Consider the following 20479-nt stretch of genomic DNA (forward strand, 5'->3'; position numbering starts at 1 on the left):
ATGTTTAAAATTGACGCGGATTAATAATTATACGAAAAGAAACCCACTTGAAATAAAAAATGTATCTCAGGACGGCTGGTATGGGTATTAACATTTTTACAAAGCTGTTCTGAGATATCTTACTGTGATACTGAACAATGATTACATTGTAATATAACAATCAGGATCCGAGGCACTTCCCCCTGAACATTTTTGCTCAGGCTGACTGCACTTGTTGCTCACAAAATTCTTATGAAAGGTGTTTCAACAGGATATTTTCTATCCAGATGGACTGCACTTGACATAATCTGTCTTAACCCAAGACACTTCATCTGCATGTTTATATACCAGCACTTGACCAGATCATATTTATACCAAAGGTACTACCTTCTGGGTGTTACCAGGGGAGACCACTCTTGTTCATCAAATAGTTCTCATGCAAAGCACTTACACTGAAAGATTTTTGCCTGGATGGACTGCACTTGGCATTATCCAACATATCTTAAGGTGCTTTCCATGGATGTCTTTCCCTGTAGACCTCACTAGGCCACAGTATTGTATATCTAATGTGATTCTGTGGGCATACTACACTTGTTGATCAAATAGTTCTCATGCATGGTACTTCCACTGGATGTTTTTTGCCTGGATGGACTGCACTTGGCATTATCTAGCATATCCTAAAATGCTTTCTCTAGATGTTTTTCATGGTGGATTACTCTTGACCATATTTTATCTCGAAGACAATTCCCCAGGGTGTTTTCTGTCTGAGCATACTGCACTTGTTGATCTTGCAAACTCATGTAAAGTTCTTCCACTGGATGTTTTTGCCCATATACACTTCACCTGGCATTATTTGTTGTATTCCAAAGCACTTCCCCTGGACAGACTGTACTTGGTCTGTTCATGTACCCTTCATGGTCCTTTAGTCCAAGCCTCTTTTATACCTTTATATGTTTCACTGTCATTATGTTAAGTAGGATATGTATGCTGACAATGAGCTAGTTATGACAGTTCTCTTGATCACACTCATATATATATGTATTTATATTTATATGTATCCTCATAACACAGCTGCACATCAAAGGTATTTTCTCTGGCTGTTTAGCCTGGATGGACTGCAATTATTGCTCACAATATCTGACACAAAGCATTTTGACTAGATAAGCTGCACTTGTTGCTTACAGTATCTCACATGAGGTGTTTCAACTGGATAGATTGCACTTGCCATAATTCAGTGTAACCTGAAGATGTACATTGGCACTTATATGAGTTGCTATCATTTCCACACTAGATTTTTCAACTTTTTCATGGTATTCAAATCTTGTTTTCCAACACTTATACTGATTTGGTATTGTATGTCTTTCCTCAATGCAAGTAGGTGCTAGCCCATTCTGTTCTTCCCTCTTTGTGGTACTGTGTTCTTTACTGGGTAAAGAACATACCCATTTGAGAAATAGTTCTATACCACACAGATGTGACTTCTGTTTTTAATCTTGCACACCAGTTCTTTCAGTGTGGTTACTTTCTGCTTGAATTTGTTTTTTCGCATGTTCATCTGCCCCTCTAGTTTTTCAAAGTGGGGTGAGAAGAAGACCATTTCAGAAGTTAACATTTTCTAATCCTGACAATGTATATTGATACATACTTGCCTCACTTCAACCACTTCCTTCCCCACAGATGTGCCAGTGTTTCTTGTTTGAACATGACAGCTCTTGAAAGTGAGGATTATGCTAGAATAATAGACTGCATTAGCTGTGCTGGTACAGAAGGATTGTTGGAAGGTTGTTGCATGATCAGTACATGTTTTAAAAGACTGAGCTAGGTGAAAAGTTTTTTTTGGCAATGTTTAGAGAGCAAATTAAGATTGAAACAGCTTTGAGGTGAGAAGAGGTAAATACCTGTCTGAAATATGGTTTCAGTATAAAAATGTTAACTTTTATTTGTGCAAGTTATACAATTCATAAAAATAATTCTGAAGTTTGAAACTATTTCATCTAGTAGTTGTTTGTTTGCAATAAAATAAGACAAACCATTAAATAAATGTATTCAGGTTTCACAGTTTACTATGTTAGAATTGTGCTTGAAATTCCATAATTAAAATAAAAATATACAGAAAAACTATTTGTACATTTAAAAACTGAATTACTAAGTTTGGGGATTAGGCACAGTTTTAAACCTTGAACATGGACTAGAAATAACTTTTAGTAACATTCAATAATCTGTAAAATATGTATGCATTAACTTGATGTTATCGTAAATGTAATTAAATTAAAAACTGATCAGGATATCACAAGAAGTTGGTATAGAATTAATATTAACTTTTGATCAAAGCAAGTCTTTTACATAGATCAGAAATAAAAACATACCTAGTTATGAGCATAGGTAACTAAATATAATGTTCAGACTGTATTACTTTTATGATTAAAATGCAGTTTCATCAGTTGCAAACTCTCTCACTGTTTTTTTGGTCCATGTTCAAGGTCTAAATCTGAGCTTAATGATTCAGTGCAGACACACAGTGTGGGTTAAATATCAATACATCTGTTTTTACTTTTTGTTATTTCTATTTAACTGTCAGAAATGCATTATGTTTGCTTTTGTTTATATCCTTCTGTGAATTTTGTACAAAGTTAATTAAATATTTTTTTGTATTCAATAAATACAACTATGGATTTACAAAAATTAAAAACACTATTTGATATGTGCCAATCAATGAATTAAACTCACACTGCCTCATATTGTTCACCATTTATTTTACAATAATGAATATTTATAACAAGATATTCAATGAAAAATATACATTTCACAACCAAATTCCTAAAGATAGAAATATTATTGCTCTTTAAAAATCACATTTACCCCTGTTATATCTTGTTTTACTTAATGCATTTTATCAATCTTACACAATTTTTGTTTTTAAGGTAACTTTAGTATATCAATTCCAGAAACACTATATTAATCACTGCATTGAGCAATAAATTGTTTAAACCAAACTTAATAACTTGCTTTGAACAAAATGAGAAAGGTAAAACATCAGGTTCAATAGAATGTGTTGTTTTTAACTATTAACAAAAAATGTTCAGCTATAGGTAGGTAAGTAATAAATAAATGTAGAGCAGACATCTACAAGTGGTACAGATCATATCTGTGGTAGGGCATCAGCACATTGTAAAACAATCTTGAAATTATCTTTAAGAAGAATCTGGGAGACACAAGTCACTGTCAATGTTCAGTTACACACACTACAGTTAAGTTTCAGACATTGTAACTTTATAGGATTTCTACTTATTATGCATTGGTTATTCCACATCCAATTCTTCATCAAACAGGTTTTCATTGATTGGAACAGCTCCTCCATCTACTGTAGCTGCAAGATGATCTTCTCAATCAGCTGCTTCAGGGAGCTTCCCCTCCTCTCCTACAAATTTATTTAATAAAACAATCATAACGAACACCATGTTAGTACAAAATACCACTAACAACAATACCAACAATTACTGCTGTAATTATCTATATGATATTTAATCAACACAATCTGTCCTGATTTTTCTCAATACATTTTGAAATATTGACAATAACTAACAAAGCAAATATATAATTTTTACATGTGTCAATACATTTATCATTCTTATTAGTTATAAGCTTCATTAAGGCTTTTTAATATCTAAAAAAAATTGCAAACTACCTTTCACAGACAAACCTTTCTTTTAACATTTCAAATGTCATGATTTTTTTCTAAAAATGAAATATTTTTGGTTTCATTAAATAAGTCTAAACATCTCTTTTTTTTAAATTAATAAGCATTAAATACAAATTAATTATTATTACAGCTGATAATAATGGTTTTTAACAAAATCTTATTTTAACAGCTAATTTATATTATGTTCTAACTTCATATTATTATAACATACTTTTTAAAATTTTGTCAACAATTCTCTTATTAAAATAGATACTTCATATTAAACCTTAACTATAACTTTCCTACTTCAACAGACACTTGAATTAAATTTAAGGCACAACTCCCAACTATAACAGTTACTTTCTTAATGTAATACATACTTGATACTGAGTACATCTCACTTACCATATAGGTTTGCTTTTCTTCTGTACACTTCATGAAGATTAGGTAACAATGTTAATCCTACATTTGCTTGCAGGATAAGGGTTTTAGCTGTTAGTTCCAGATATGAATCACAGTTCTGCAACTGCAAAGAAAGTTTACAAAAATTAAATTTTTATATGTTCCAATGCCCTCAAATTTTATGATAAATATATCTCATACATGTTAGCATTGACAAAATTTAAAAGTAATATTTATATATTAAGTCTATAATAATATTTCTTAACAGAGCTGCACTAGTGGAAGGGGGCTAAAATAGTTCTCCAACCCTAAAGCTAGTATTGCCCACAAATTTAGTTTTACCATAATTTTAGATTTAATCCCAGCATATGTCTCACTGCCCCCTTTCCAGTTAAGAAAAATCTGCAACTGGGACTGATTCTTCATAAGTAATTAACTTTTCTAGAACTTGACTTAAAACTTCACATTCAATGAAGAAAGTTCACCATCTACAATGCTTGTAAACTGACTCATTAAACACCTAATGTCCTTTCTTTAATACAATATCCAGAGGCAGTTTTGTTCATTATTTCATTCACTTTTCATAAAATATTTTAAATGAGGTATTTATTTCATGTTTTTAACCATGAAAGCAAATTAATATGTATTTTTTAAACTTTTAGTTTGAGTTTAAATGTGTATTTTTGTTTCCTCCAAAACTATAAAAGCCTTTAAAATGAATTTTCAATTTCCCAGCTACAAAAAGACACAAAACTGTTCACTAATGTGTCAACACTAACAAACAAGTTTGCTGGTATTAATCAAAAAAGTGAGAGAAATTATAATTATGTCTTTTTTTGTATAAAGAGAATTCTTCCAATATCCTTGTGATACCACAGCCTGTAATGTGGAGACAGAAATAAAAATATATAAATGTTTCACTGTACAACTTTTTTTTCTCTTTGAAGAAACAAACTATGGTATCAAAAAGACCTCATGCTTTGATAATAGATGAAATATCAATACCTCCCTATCTTCTCGAGGAAATATATCATATGCTGCCTCATCTTCACCCATCTGGCCTTCTACAGCCAAGTCTGGGTTGAATGTAAACATCTCTCGTCCACTGAGCTGTTTGAAGACTCATAACTATGAAGGTCCTAGTTTACTCTTCAGATAAACATATTTAACAATGAAAAGAATAAACTTGACAAGTTTAAATATGCTCTATGACTACACTCATTAATAATACATTTTGTACTATATAATGTTAAAATTCTACATCAAGTTGTTTTGCTATTTGTAAGGTTAGCTTACCTCTTCTTAAGCAAAGTACAAGCTATATTGAAAATAAATATATTATTATTCATATAACAGTGATGATCAGTAATTTCAAGAATGATTTTACAAACTGTTGATCACTTCTTATGTCAATCAAACAATATCAATATTTACAATAGATGATACACTATGATGATAACATGCAGTTATATTTCCTTAAATTAAAGGGTGACCAATAGAGTTAATCTATTATAATTACACCATGATGATGGTCAACAAACTTTAACTTACTAATAATACTCATCATATGGTGACAGTCATACAGTTTTACAATATCACTTACACCAATGTGATGACCAGCTTTAAACTCTACTTTATAGCATGGAGATTACATGATATATAACCATGTCAAATTTTGATAAAAGAATGGAAAGAGAAGAGATATCTTCATGGATAGACCAGGAAAGATAGGCCTTGTGCAACACGGCATCCAGCTAAAGTGAAGCCCTTTCAGACGCCTTATGCAATGAAATACCTTACAAAGCAGGAAGCTGAGGAAATGTTGGAAGCTGGAATTGTTATGCTTTCAAATTAAGCCTACCATTTACCAGTTTTAATCTCAAAAATTAGAGATAGGTTAACTGTTTCTAAATAAATTTCTGAAAGCTAAATCTTGTGATGAAGTTCAACTCTGAACCTATGGACAACCTAGAAACTATCAGGTCAGGTTCTCTTCAAAGATCAACCTCAGTAAAGGTTACTGCCAAATCCTAATGAAGACAGGATTTACAGAGAAGACAGCATTTTTAATACTAGATGGATGTTACCAATTTCAGTAGGTGCCAAGTCAACTCTGCAGAAACATTCAACTGCATGATAAGGAGGATGCTGTGCAACACCACCAATATCAAGCACTATGCAGATGCCATCCTGACACACACTGTGAAATGGGAAGACTATGTGAAGAAATGTAGAAAGCTGTTACAACATATGAGAGCAGCAGGTCTCACCATCAGACCATCCAAGTGCTACACCACATATTATGTACTGTGACTGAAAGACGGCCATGGAAAAGAAGGTGTTACAAATACAAGACACACTAGCTCTGACTAAAATGCAACAAGTCGGGTCCTTTCTGGATTTATTTTGATATTACAGGAAATTCATCCCAAACTATGTTGAAATTAGTGCACCATTGACTAACCTGACCAAGAAAGGCTTATTGAACAAAGTAAAGTGGAAATGACGACACCTGGTTGCATTCCAGACTTGAACAAACAATTGACTGTTTAAGCTGATGCTTCAGACATTGAAATTGGGAAAGTGATCTTACAATAATATAGAGATGGACCGTTTCCAGTAACACATACAAGTAAAAAAGCTGTTAAGTAGTAAGAACTACTCTGTTACTGAATGAGCATGTCTAGTCATCATACTTACCATTAAGAAGTTCCAGAACTACCTGTACAGGAAGGAGTTCATCATCTGGACAGACCATTACAAACTGTGTTTGGGATCCTAGAGTGAAAGGATGAATCAAGCAGTACAAAAGAAGGGCAATACAACATGAGAAAGTGCCCACTGAGAAAAAAAATGGACAATCCCACATGTGAACAATAAAGGACAACATTCCCATATGAAAGAGTAATAAAGAAAGTTGGAAAAGGGGGAAGCCAAGAAAGAGCTGGTCAATAATGTGCTATCAACAGGACTTGACAAGGGGTGTTACATAACTTCAACAAGACACTGGGAGAGAGAGGGGGAGAGGGTAGGGAACACATACAGAAATGAATAGCACAAGCAAGATGGTGTATACAGCCAGACCGTTCGTTATGTGACCATTGGATCAAAAGAGCTCAGGTAACCAGATATTCTATAATTTGCAAACAAAGTGAAAATGGATGAGCCCAAATAAGGAGTGGAGAGAAAAGGAACAAATATAAGAGTCAGAAACAGCCCAAAAATTAAGACATGCCTTTTCAAAGAAATTGTTTCTTAATTAATAATGAATGTACCTGTGGAAAAGGTAGAAGCAAAATGCAGCCATGTGTCCAGAATGGAAAAGAAACAAAGGCCAAGACTGTGAATGTAGCAAGTTAAAGCCCTCATAACATGGCTAGAGACATAAGGAGCAAGAGTCATGCCAAAAAGTAAAACCTCAAAACAGTATGTATTGTGATGATGGGATTATTTGAAGGTGATGAAAGATATCCAAGACATGGACCACCTTAATTTAAAGGTTGGGGGAAAACAACCTATTAAGACAGTGAAACTCCTTTATTTAGAACAAGGAAATCATCAGAAGTGGTTGAGAGAAGTACAATGATAAGATATCAGTCTCCATGATTCAGGGTTCAACAAAGAGGTGGGAACAGTAACCCATAAATGGAAAAATAACATTCTATAAGGCATTTAAAGCCAAAAGCTCTAACACTGTGTCATTGAGACAATGGTGCTGAGGATCAGAAAACAGAAGAAAAACAATTGGGAGAGAGGAATAGGAGGAAGAGACGATAGACAAATGGTAAAAAGCAAAGTGATGAAAAGGTTGGTTATGAAGTGAGTAGAAAAGATAAAAAAAGCAATTCAGCAGGAACCAAGTCAACTAGATTCAAAGGTTAGAGGTAGCTTCCAGTAGAATATACAAAGGATAACCCCCTGGGAGGAGAGTATGGTCAGAGGAGGCAGAGAAAGTGAGAAGAGGAAATTATGAAATAACAAGTGTACACGGGTCAAGGAATGGTAAAGATGATAGAGTAAAGAGATGATAAAATGATGGCAAGAAACTTCCACCCAAGACTCCAAGGAAAGAAGAGCATCTTGAAGACCTCGTGGCAAATGAGTGGAGCAAGACGTAAGTCATGTACAGAAGACTGGGGAATGTAAATGACAAAGAAAAGGGTGTCACACACAAATAGATCTCACTTGCACAGAAACCATGAAAAGAAACAATTATAAATTTCATGAAAGTCATAAGATATTATAAAAACGATAGTAACTTGATAAATTAGATTAATAAATGAATCACAAAGATTGCAAAAAATCTTTCAAAATTAAAAAAATGAGTGTGCCTAAAGTATGAACAAAGATAATTTCAAGTGCAAGTTTTTGTAGGGACCCATGAGCATGAAGGATGCATGACTTTCCTACTAATGAAGGGATATTACTACATGATGACTGTTATGTACTAATGGAATTCATGTCAAAACATGTGATTAAGGTGGGAAATAGTTCAAGATTAGTGGCATGAGCAAAAACTCAAAGAGTAGGCACACAAGAATTACTACTGAATGCAGAGTTAAGTGGATTGTTTAAAAATGATTATATTATAACTAAAAAAAAATTGTTTTTATCATATATATATTTACTATATATATCATATAGTAAAAATTCAGAATTAGAGCAACAAAAAATCAACAATAATTCTTACAGCTCTAATAGTTTGTTATTGAGAAACGTAAAGCATTTTATATATTTTAACTTTATCAACACATGATAGTCTAACTATGTACTATATCCAAGCATATTTAAACTTTCTTAGCAACTGTTCTCTTGGCAAGAATAGTTTCTCTTTTTTCTTTTATAAAGAGGGGGTCTAATTAGACTTCTAGTCGTTTAATTAATAAATGTATATAACATTCAATGTGTTTTTAACTTATACCTATGTGTTACAAGTAATTAGTGATAAAATTAATTAGAAAGTCTATTATTATTAGTTCATATAGGTTGTAATGAACAATTTAAAATCTATATCTTTATTTCTACTAATGTGATCAATTAGAAAATAAAAACAAACATTTTAAACTTTAATTGAAATAAATTATTATATTTTGAAAGGAAAACCATGTCTACACCTCTATTCACATTTTAGTGTTTCCAAACATCAGTCTCTTTTCAATTCTTTTTTGTCACTTGCATTTTTACTTATTTTGGATATCAACAGTACTTAAACATTTGTGACATTATAACTTTCAAACAATGAAAAACAGATTTTAAAATAGGCATATGTTACAAGAGCTACAGGTGTCATAAACATAAGGGCAACAAATGATGTAAAAAATAACAACCATAAATGGTTATTTCAAAATTTTGGTTGAAATAAAGTTTTTATTATTATTTAGAGAAAAAAGGTAAATGTTTTATAACTTCATTACCAAAATATCTGGTGCAGATAGCCTAGTTGCTTTGTGCCATAAAATACCAAGCTAACCAACCAACAATAAAAAAATGTCTAAACACCTCCCATTGTGCATTATAAATTTCGAAAAATTGATTGATTGATTTAGTGTTTTATGGCACAAAGCAGTGAGGCTATCTGCGCCAGACATTTGGTAAAAATGTAAAAAAAATAAAAAATAAATAAATAAATGTAGTAATAGACATAAAAGGAAATGAAGGTAAAACAAAAAAGTATAAAACCAATGTTGACACCTAGTCTACAATGTTAAGATAGAAGGCAGAGTATAAGAAGTTGTAAGGTATTTACTCTAACAAAAAGGTAATGATCATAACCCGCCAGGAAGATTAACAGGTAAGTTCAAGAACCACCGTCAATCACCTGAAGTTGGCCTTTCCAGTCCTGGTTCTGGGTTATGTGTCATAGCAGCTATTATCAAAATGTAAAAGAATAAAAGTTTTAAAAGACACTCCGCAAAATCGTAATAATGAGTAGCCAAATGTCCAGTTAAAAGATAAAGTCAAGTAAATGGAGTAAAATTTGTAAAAGTAAATGAAGATAAAAGCAAAACAGCAATTAAAACAGAAAATGGCGTAAAAACCAATGTTGACATCCAGTCAACAAAGTTGTAAAGAACTACCTGTAGCAGAATGGTAATGATCGTAACCCGCCAGGAAGACTAACAGGTAAGAATAAAAACCACCGTCAGTCACCTGAAGTTGGTCTTTCCAGTTCTGGTTCTGGGTTATGAGTCAATATGGCCAGTACTAAAAAAGTTAAGTAGTAAAAGTGTGAAATGATATGCAGCAAAAGTATAATAACAACTCGCCAGGATGACTAACGAGTAGTTCAAACGGATAGTTCAAACAGGAGCGTTAGTCACCTGAAGTTGGCCTTTCCAGTCCTGGTGTCGAGTTATTTAATGTTCTGGCCATTGTCCAATGTCAAATGGAAGGAGAGAGATTAAAACTGTAAAAGAGGAACCACAATTAAAAAGGTGTAATGAATAAATATGCAACACTTAAATGAGATTAAAAAGGTTAATGGCCATTAAAAAATTAAAAACATTATCAAGGTGGACAGAGTCACCATCACCAATAACTCTGTCCAATGTTACAGACTGACCCTGGGAAAAAATATGTTTAAAATATTGCCGTCGTTGAGAATTGTAATGATGGCAAGAAAGTAAAACATGGCTGATAGTGATTTGAGTGTTACACAAACTACACATTGGTGCATCAGTTCCAGATAAAAGAAAATGATGAGTTAAAAAACTGTGACCAATGCGTAGCCTAGTGAGAACAACTTCCTCCTTCCGAACTTTACAGAAGCTAGATGGCCAAAGTCCAATTATGGGTTTGATTTGAAAAAGTTTGTTGTCACGTTGCTCATTCCAAGTGGACTGCCAGCTGGCACGGAGCCGAGCCTTGAAGACAACACCATAGTCCATGTACGGAATAGGCATAGGAGTGATGGTGCTGAAGCAGACATATTTAGCTGCCATGTCTGCAAGCTCGTTCCTGCGAATACCAACATGGCCTGGTATCCAGAAAAACTGGATTGAAGTAGCTGCTAATGAGAAATGGGCCAGTCGGTTTCGAATATCAGCAAGAATAGGATGTGAGCTAACGTGTAGTGATTCCAAGGCAAGTATAGAACTAAGCGAATCAGTATAAATAGTGCAGTTGGAGTACTGCTCAAGCTGCAATATGATCCAGGGCAAGAGATATGGCATACAGTTCAGCAGTGAACACAGAAGCTGTAGAAGGGATTCTGCGCGCAACTACTGACCCATAGCAAACCATAGCAGAGCCCACTGAATTACCTGATTTGGAACCATCTGTATAAATGGGAACTGAATGATTGTTTGAAAGATATTCATTGAATAAAAGACGGTACTTCCAATCTGGAGTATCTGCCTTTTTTAGGTGACTGAAAGAAAGGTCACATTTGGGGGCTGTAATAAGCCATGGTGGGATGGGCCGACCTGTGGAATCTGCAATGTTATCCAAGAACAGACCCAATTCATCCAATTGCTCCCGGATGCGAAGGCCAAACGAAGCAATGACAGATCGTCTGTTCTGAAAAAGTACTGCCCACCGAGGAAGGAAAACACATTTCCAGGTGGGATGCTTTGGTAAGGAATGAAGTTTCGAAGTATATTGTAAAGATAGTTGCAAACGGCGAAGGTGTAGAGAAGGTTCATGAGATTCAATGTATATACTTTGAACTGGAGAGGTACGGAAAGCCCCAGTGCAGAGACAAAGTCCTTGGTGATGAATGGGGTCCAGCATCTTTAAGGCCGAGGGTCTGGCAGAGCCATAGACCATTGATCCATAATCGAGTTTCGATCTAATAAGAGCACGATATACCTTTAACATTGAACAGCGATCTGCCCCCCAACTGGTAGAAGAGAGAACACGGAGGATGTTCAGTGCTCTTGTGCATTTGACCCGAAGCTGCTTTAAGTGTGGTATAAAGGTCAGTTTACGATCAAAGATAAGCCCCAAGAACTTGGTCTCTGGGACCACTGGCAGCAAAACTTCACCAATATGAAGTTCAGGATCAGGGTGAATACCCCGTCGACGGCAAAAGTGCAGGCATACAGTTTTGGAGAGAGAGAAATTAAAGCCGTTCGCCAGAGTCCACTTCCGTACACAATTGAGGGCGGTTTGTAGTTGCTGCTCAATATATCTCATGTTTGATGTTTTCGAAAAATAATGCTAACTTTAATAAAAACAAATCTCCATAAAGTCCAGAATGTATGCACACTGTTAATTTCTTGAAAAAAGGCAAGGCCTGATAATTTACCAGGGAAACATTCAGTTGATGTTCATATTATTGTATTCATAAGTTAATGGCTGAAGCTACACCAAACTGTTAGAGATTCAAAATAAACTAAATTCAAATAAATAATAATAAAGGTAATTAATAGACCAATCAAACAGATATTGAAACCTAATATTTATTTTCAATACTATTGACTGTTTTCCTAATCAAATTAAGGGAGGAGTTAAGACCCCCACAGATAAAAACATTAAATGATATAGGTATTACTTTTCAAAAAAGAAAAGCGAGAAGGGATGGGGTTTCAACTCCCTTGAGCTCTACCTTAAATTAATGTCTATTCAAATATAATATTAAACAATATTATTATTAATCTCTTAAAAATGTGCATAAAGTTTACCCCTATGGATCCTTTCACTTCACCTGCATTCTTTTATACAGAACTGAAAAATACAGTTATTAAATACTAAAAATATGAATGACTGGACCACTTGGGCTCCTGTCCTAGATCTGCTCACACTCATACAACTTTAAATAATAGTGATACAATTGTAAAGCAAAAACATCACACAGTGTGAGAAAAAAATCAAAATTCAATAAATTTACACCTTATTATTAAAATAGCCAGAAAGTTGACAGTCAATGGTTCAAAACTGGTGCAGTGATAGATAGCTTCTGTTGCTTTGCAATAACAATGACAGGAATAATAAATTTCATGGCAATGGAAGTCAAAAAGCATCCCCACACCTGCCTCTTATGTAAGTTTGTACCTAACAAATACTTTGATCATCTGGATATTTGGAATAACTAGAAACATTAATTTCAATTAGTTTATTATTTTCATGACAACTGATTTAATCATAATTTTGATTGATTACTAAAATAATTATCACAAACACTTATTTTGATTGGTTAAATGACTCAGTTCTTCTGTAAGCAGATGCATGTTAACATCACATTAGTAAAGAAATCACAAGTTTTACTAATGAAGAAAATTCAACTTAAAATGAAAAACATTTTATAACATACAATACGTAAGGCAAGACATGAACTAGTAAATGTTGTTACTATTATATGGATGTGGGCAGTGTGTATGGGTGAGAAGTTTCACTGATCTCACAGTTCCCACTAAAGTGAATACATACAAGTTTGATCCATAGTTCACATCCCCACAAAGATAGAATATATTTAACTGCAAGAAATGTGAGGTGAAGAACATGTGAACTGCTTGCTCCAAACCTGAAAAGGAGAAGGCTAGGCCTAATGAGGGTTGAAAAGAAGAAAACTACCCAAATGAATTGGTTATTGAGAGGAGTTAAGAATGGATTTCCCCCACTGTCATGAGGAATACTCCCTCTATTGTATCTTGTAGAATCAGTGGTCTATGGACTGTGAATGAGTAGAAGCAAACATTATCTAGTTCTTCATAGAGAGAAGAGCACAAATTCTCATAGAGTAAAAAAAAAAACTGAGGTTTGTCCAAAGAAACAGGAAAGTCCTGAAATGAAAACATGATTTAGAGCAATGAAGTGGACACTGTGTGGAAGAATTTTAAATTGTGGATTATGAAGGGGAAAATGGTTTAGCACATAATTAACAATTTTGAAAAATAAAATAATTATATGTTACTAGTAGTAATAATTGCAACTTACAAACAATCTAGGCTAAACATACCTAGTTAAATTACTAATAATGAACTAACAAAGCCATGAAATTGTTGAGACATTAATGACATGAAATACTCAATTCTCCCATGTGTAAATAAGAGTAAAGCCACACAAATGGCATCTGAGTCACAACTACCACAGGTATATCAACCAGATTTGAAGTGTGGTAAAGTTTATCAACATGTACCGGTCCCCTGGTAGACCTGGTATCAACAGAAACAAAAGTATGAGAAGAGCAATTTTCTCCCAAAGCAAACAACTTGGAAGCATGAAAAGTAGTGGAAAACTAAAACTCTTGAAATGGTGTGGAATATGACAGGCTAAAATAAAAAGTGTTAAAAACAGAGAGTCCAAATGTCTTCTCATTGATTACATTCTTACTTAGAAACATTGTTTTAGTGAAAAGAAGAAGAAATCACTGGCTAAACCCATGAACCTAATTTCTTGAGAATTAAAGTCTGTATATAACGTTGAACTAAATTCCTGGGAAATCTTACCAGTAGCATGTTCAGCTATAATGGGAATTTCTATAGTCAATACACTGATCATATATTACTGCAGCAGTAATTTGGTTTGTCAACATATTAGATACCCAGAGCTCTCATAAATGTGAACAACTGATCTTAATGTAAGGCTCAGGAAAAAGAGGAAAAATACCAAAGATAGGTATTTTGTTTCTTTTGTTGTTGTGGTTTTACTTCTGAAAATACTTTTGACTATTTGAAAGCTGCAGGAATATTCTTCTGTGACATCATGTGTTTATTCTGGTTTGTCAAGTGCAGTGTGCAATAATTGATTGAAATCCAAATTATTTATTAGATAAAAATTCATCTTGACCAAAAAATATAGAATTTAAACTTTTTATATTTGAAAAGAAAGATATAAACCCTTAACAGAATTAGATTTATCTACATTAATTTTCTAAAAGGTACAACTGAAGATTGCCACTTAAATTCTTAAAACACTTCAGTAGTTTAAAACTAATAATACAAACACAGAAAACCATAGAGTTGATTTAAAAGACCTTTATACTTTACGTTGTTAACAGATAATAGATACATAGATAAAAATAAACTACATTACCTTCATCTCTCAAGTCCACATAAATACTCTTCTTTTCACTCTTACTTTCAACATCATCGTTGGAAAACTTGCAGTTGTCATCTTTCTTACACTGTCCTTACTTATAAAAACATACAGTACAGATTTAGGATCAGTTCCTGAAATTAAAATAGTTATATCACCTTTCTGCAAGAGATGAATATAACTGAACTGTAGCCATGTTGAGAGTAACAAGATAAAACACTTCAATGCTGTGGTGTGTGATTTACATTAAGCAGACTTTTATCACTTGTTTTTATTCACCCTAAGAATATCAGTGACATAACTGCTGAAAAACACACAAAAATTATGAAAACTAATTTAATATTAAAGATAGCTATGTACAGTATAAGAATTCATACTTTCAGTTAATATGTACACAATACTTGCACCACACACTTGTTACATAAGTTTTAATTTCTTTAAAGTTATAAAAACAGATAAAATGTACCAACATGCATTTTTAAAATGTATAAAAATAAGATTCAATAAAATTACAGTAATATAATAGCTTATGCTTTTTGTTTTGAATGAGTTTTAGCTATGTAAATAATTTCATTGTACTTATAAAGCCAATTATTGTTGGTTAGTCACAATTATCTACCTGATTTATGTCTCTGCAAAGCGTTATAACTGCAAAACACATATGGAATAAAACTGTATTTCGTTCCAACCACTCCTAAAGAAAATATTTAACTCTCACTGATAAAGAATAAATATTTATAATTACAAGTTATACATTAGTACAATTTTAGTGCCAGACCTTAAAAAAATAATGAAAAATAAATATTTAGAACTTTAAATGGGTGAAATTGTAAACCTGATGTTCCACACTTTAGAAATTCTTTTACATATGACTAATGCTAAAAAAATCCTCACTTATGTCAGGAAAATGTATCTGTAAAAGTAGAAAGCAAAGAGGTTCCATCTTTAAACACATTTAAGGCTACATATCAAGAGCAATATTAATATGGTAGAATACATCGTGATGTATTTCAGTTTCTATATAATACATAAGGTATAAAAACCACAGTAATTCTGGAAAGTATTTTAACTTTTTCTTAAATAACTCAGTTTGAAAGATTCAACTTATGTTATTTGCTATTTCTAAGAAATAAAACCTTAAAAACCTTTATGACCTACTTAGACAGCCAGATCATTGACGTATCCAAAGATTATCTGTATTAATAACACTTTATGTAGTAATTCTTAAAAGTCTTCAGTTAACTATAAAATCCTATGTTTTTTAGTACTAATAAACCTCATATTGACATATTCTCATGCTCATTTTACACCACTTCAAAACAAGCAAAAGCAACAATGGAAACAAAAGAAAAAAATTAAAATCTTTGTATTTATATGTTTACAAAAACATGCCATATCAACATGTTGGAGGAGGTTAAGTGATTAGCAATATATCATGTATTTCGTGATGACGAGAAACCAACTTGAAGTAAAAATGTATTTCAGGACAACTGTTGCAAACTCCTTCTTTGTTAATCTGGAGATGACCTAAGAAGGTCAAAACATTGTTCTCAGTTTTATTTTGGTATCACCAGTTGTCCTGAGATACATATCACGTACTTGCTATGTTGAAAGTCATACAACAACAGGAATATACAAATTTCAGAATTTCTTGCTCACACTCTCTATTGAATTACATAGAAATAACTTATGAGAAAGCTGGTCTAATCTAGCATTTGTATTAGTAAAATTAAAATAATAAACCTTTTTACTCCATACACAAATTATACTGCACAACAATTTTTTTGAAATTTTTTGCTTCCTGAAAAGGTTTTGCTGATTGTGGCAGGTATCTGGTGGGTATGCACAAATATAGTTTTCGTTTTGCTTCATCAGTAGAAACTTTGAGAAATAGACAGATAACTGTTTACTGGCAATAACTTATTTAATTACATTTATGTTTATAATATGCTATTAAGTTCAACATAATTAAAAGTGTTTTGCTCCTGATTTTTGTTTGTATTCAATGTCTGGTGCTTCACGTTGCAGTGTTCAACAGTAGTCAGCAAGCATTGACAAATTCCAGTTGCCCTGATATTGTTTTCCCATTATAGCAAAACTGAAGATTTCAATAAAACTATAAGTAATGGGCAAATGTGGATATGATTTTCATGATCAGCAGCCAAAAATCTATAAGGAACACCCAACAGTGTTCAAGAAGCAAAAACTTTGTTGTGCAGTGTTATCTGACATTAACTTCATTCTCCACAAGCAAGGAAAGGTGACAGAAAAAACCTATTTCATAATATAAATAGTAGTATTTTACCTTTCTGTGTTGTTACAGATTTGAATATCAAGTTTAGGTCCTCAATTTCCTTCTTTTTCTTCCAACTTGTTGATCCACCTGAGGTAATGTGAGTAGAGTGTGATTACTCTTATACTACCAACAATTTGTTTGAACCTTTGTATCAATAACTTTAATAAACATGACATACTATTTCACTGATTAAGTGAACAAATTATGCATTACAAAGATAATTAGAGTTTTAAAATATTCAAAACATATTATCTAATATACGTTCATTAAAAATAAAGAAAATGTGACAGCTGTTAAGATAAAAACTACACTTTATGAATTTGACTTTAATGTGGTACTTATAAGATTACTACATGGAAGTATGATTTTACAAAGCCTTTCATACTGTTTTTCTTCCTACTTTCCTACAGACAATGTTGATGACAATTATGAAATTACAAAGTGTTAAAGACATGTTAAAAGGCCATCACAAAATTTTGCAGTTTCAAACACTGATAAAAGTTAAGGTAGCTTGGATACCTTGTTTGACTAATATTTTGAATGCTAATGCACTGTCTTCTCATGAAGTTTATAAGAACTGACCACACCTTTTCAGCATGATATTAAAGCAGTAAAATGAGATAAATAACACCCAGAATTTGCCTTTACCAGACCCAACTTAAATTCATCTGCTCTATTTAGGATGTGTGTGTGTGTGTGTGTGTGTTGGTGTGCATCACCACTGAATATACCCCAAATCAGTCATTTTCTGACATCAACAAAGTATTTGGTTATTTCAAAAACAGATTTCATACACTAGCCAAATAATACTATAAAAAAAACAGAAACAAGAAACAGTCTCATCTTTGCCTTACACACCATCTCATGTGCACCAGACAAAACAATATCACCAAACAAAAGCATCACAATGTAATTGAAAAAACAATTAGTCAACATGACGATAATCCATCATTACTACACAACCTGTGTGAGGAAATTAGTCACTCATACAATCAGCAGAACTTCACAAGTAGCATGGATATTTCTAAGGCAGACATAAAGAAGACAGCTTTCTGTGCAAGATGTGAACTGCCTCTAAAAAGATTAATTTTTGATTACTGAATATTGAAGATAGCAATAATTGGACACACAAGTTGATTATTTTCATAAAATTAATTGATTATTTTGCATGAAACAAACTGATGTAATCAATTCTCATAGGTATGCAATTGTATTTCATTCTGATTAAGAAATTTTGAAATTTAACCATGAATCTTGCAACAATAAGTTATTTTTGATCTGGCCTTACGCTGAGCAATATAAATCTAAATCAGATAGTCAAAGTGAGACAAACTTTCTCTGGCAAAATTTGTTGCATATTATTGGCATATGAGAATAGTTTTGTATCATCAGATTTAATTGTATTTCCAGTCATGTTCATAAGATCATCTGGATCTCTTGGAAGTAATGTAGTACAAAGAATCCTTAATCCTGCCATGCAGAATGCAAGCAATCAACTGCTCTTTTTAAGAGCACTGGAACTTGATGCTTTTCATAGAGCTTCTTGATTTGGAAAGTTTAATGTTGTTGTGGATTCAATACCAAATTGAATCGGCATTGCTCCTGTGCCATGTTGAAATACCACAACAATGTCTTACTTTTACACTTCAATTCTTGGATTATCTGCATCATTCATTCAGTGTCACAAACTCTATGGGATCCTCAGAAGTTCTGCTAGGCATTTCATCTTCATCACTCTCCAGTGGAATAGATGAATCAGTCCTTCCTTTTCTCTTTCTTCATACTTTTAATTTACCTTGCAGCTCTTTCACACCTGCTTTTTGAGCCATTTTGACCTCCAAGTCTGAAACATTGCATCTACACTGTCACTTTGAACTTACAAGCCACTTTCTTCTTTTCCTGTATTAATGTAACTTTATCAATAGAGGATCAGTACACTTAATCACTGAATGTTGTAGCATGTTGATATCTGTTTTGTAGCCAGCTGGAGATCCAGTTTTCACAAATTGTGTAACAGTTGTCTGTTTTGTGGCCAGTGAGGTTTTGGTAAAGTCATCAGCCAATAAACAAAATATCCAGATTGACAGCAAAGTACAATTATCTACCCATGTTGTTTTGGTCTTGTATCTGAATTTGTTTTAACTATTTAATATTATAAAAATAGTTTTTCATAGTTTAAAACTTTCACATAAAGAGTCACTAAAGCAATTAAGTTAAAAGGAAAAGTACTTGTCCTATTAAGTACTCTTCATGATTTACCAGCTGCTGGAAAAGCCTTTTTTTTTCTGATTACGATAGAGCCACAATTCAAAGTGATAAGACATGCACTTATTTCACCATTGCCTTTTAAAGTTTAAAATCGTAAATTTACAATTTATGTTGTCCCTACTTATAAGTTATATACTAATAATTTCATTTTAAAATGTTGTCCATACTTACATTGAACATAACATTTGTAATAATATTGCAGATACTACTTATAATTAGCATGAACAATTATTATGTGACTAACTCATTTTTGTATTAACACTCACAGACTGGAATTAGGCGTAGACGCTACGGTAAATTTAAGGTACAATATATTACTTCATCGTACAAATATTGCACTGGTTACAATTTACATAATTCAGTATTTCAGTGCCTATGTATACAACAATAAAATTTAAAATTGTATTACATTGATATATTTCATTCTTCTGATCAACCTTCTTTCCTGGTTCGTTTGGTTTTCCTTCGGAGACATCACTTCACTAAAATAAAACTATAAAAACTGTCATTCTTCTGAGTAGTTAGCTATCTGTATGTGTTATCAAGCGACCTCTACAGTTTCGAACAAAGAGTACAACCGAATCTGCAAGAAATTTCTCGTCATATTAAGAAAATAAGAAAGCATACGTTTGTTTATATTCTTACCATTGTTAGTAGAACAGAACATTTTGTAATATCATTAGTGTTATTAGGTTAAAAGGTGAGAAATAGGACTTGATTGATATCATAATAGTTGTCTCCAGATCCTAATATAAGTAATTAATATGATTTTAATCTGTAATTTTTGATATTGCATTAGTTTTAGAACTAGCGCTCACACCCACGAAATGTGTAAAGCTAAAATTCAATGTCGGATGCTGATCAAACTCAAAACTAGT

At 32.8% G+C, this 20479-nt stretch overlaps 1 protein-coding gene across 3 annotated transcripts; it reads right to left on the reverse strand.

Annotated features, from left to right (window-relative positions):
* Nucleotides 1-2714: 2714 nt before the first annotated feature.
* On the reverse strand, nucleotides 2715-20166 carry LOC143222664 (zinc finger CCCH domain-containing protein 15 homolog). Of its 3 annotated transcripts, none has more exons than XM_076449475.1 (6): nucleotides 20011-20166; nucleotides 17343-17420; nucleotides 15035-15171; nucleotides 5066-5170; nucleotides 4064-4184; nucleotides 2715-3397 (listed from the first exon to the last, which is right to left on the reverse strand). In XM_076449475.1, the coding sequence occupies exons 3-6, from the start codon at nucleotides 15038-15040 to the stop codon at nucleotides 3363-3365; spliced, it is 267 nt and encodes an 88-aa protein (XP_076305590.1). In that variant the 5' UTR covers nucleotides 15041-15171; nucleotides 17343-17420; nucleotides 20011-20166; the 3' UTR covers nucleotides 2715-3362. The 3 variants fall into 3 exon arrangements, with proteins under 3 accessions (XP_076305590.1, XP_076305592.1, XP_076305591.1); XM_076449476.1 differs by having other exon boundaries at nucleotides 2716-3397; nucleotides 5066-5209; XM_076449477.1 differs by lacking the exons at nucleotides 15035-15171; nucleotides 17343-17420; nucleotides 20011-20166 and adding an exon at nucleotides 5664-8649.
* Between the last annotated feature and the right edge of the window lie 313 nt (nucleotides 20167-20479).

This window comes from Tachypleus tridentatus, chromosome 8, assembly GCF_004210375.1.
Source record: "Tachypleus tridentatus isolate NWPU-2018 chromosome 8, ASM421037v1, whole genome shotgun sequence".
NCBI classification, from domain to species: Eukaryota; Metazoa; Arthropoda; class Merostomata; order Xiphosura; family Limulidae; genus Tachypleus; species Tachypleus tridentatus.

What these genes read in the sequence shown, in the direction of transcription:
- LOC143222664 (XM_076449475.1), bottom strand. An exon ending in TTCCTCGAGAAGATAGGGAG is followed by an intron (nt 4,185 to 5,065) that starts GTATTGATATTT and finishes CTTTCTTTGCAG; the next exon opens with TTGCAGAACTGTGATTCATA. An exon ending in AAGAAAAGCAAACCTATATG is followed by an intron (nt 3,398 to 4,063) that starts GTAAGTGAGATG and finishes ATAAATTTGTAG; the next exon opens with GAGAGGAGGGGAAGCTCCCT.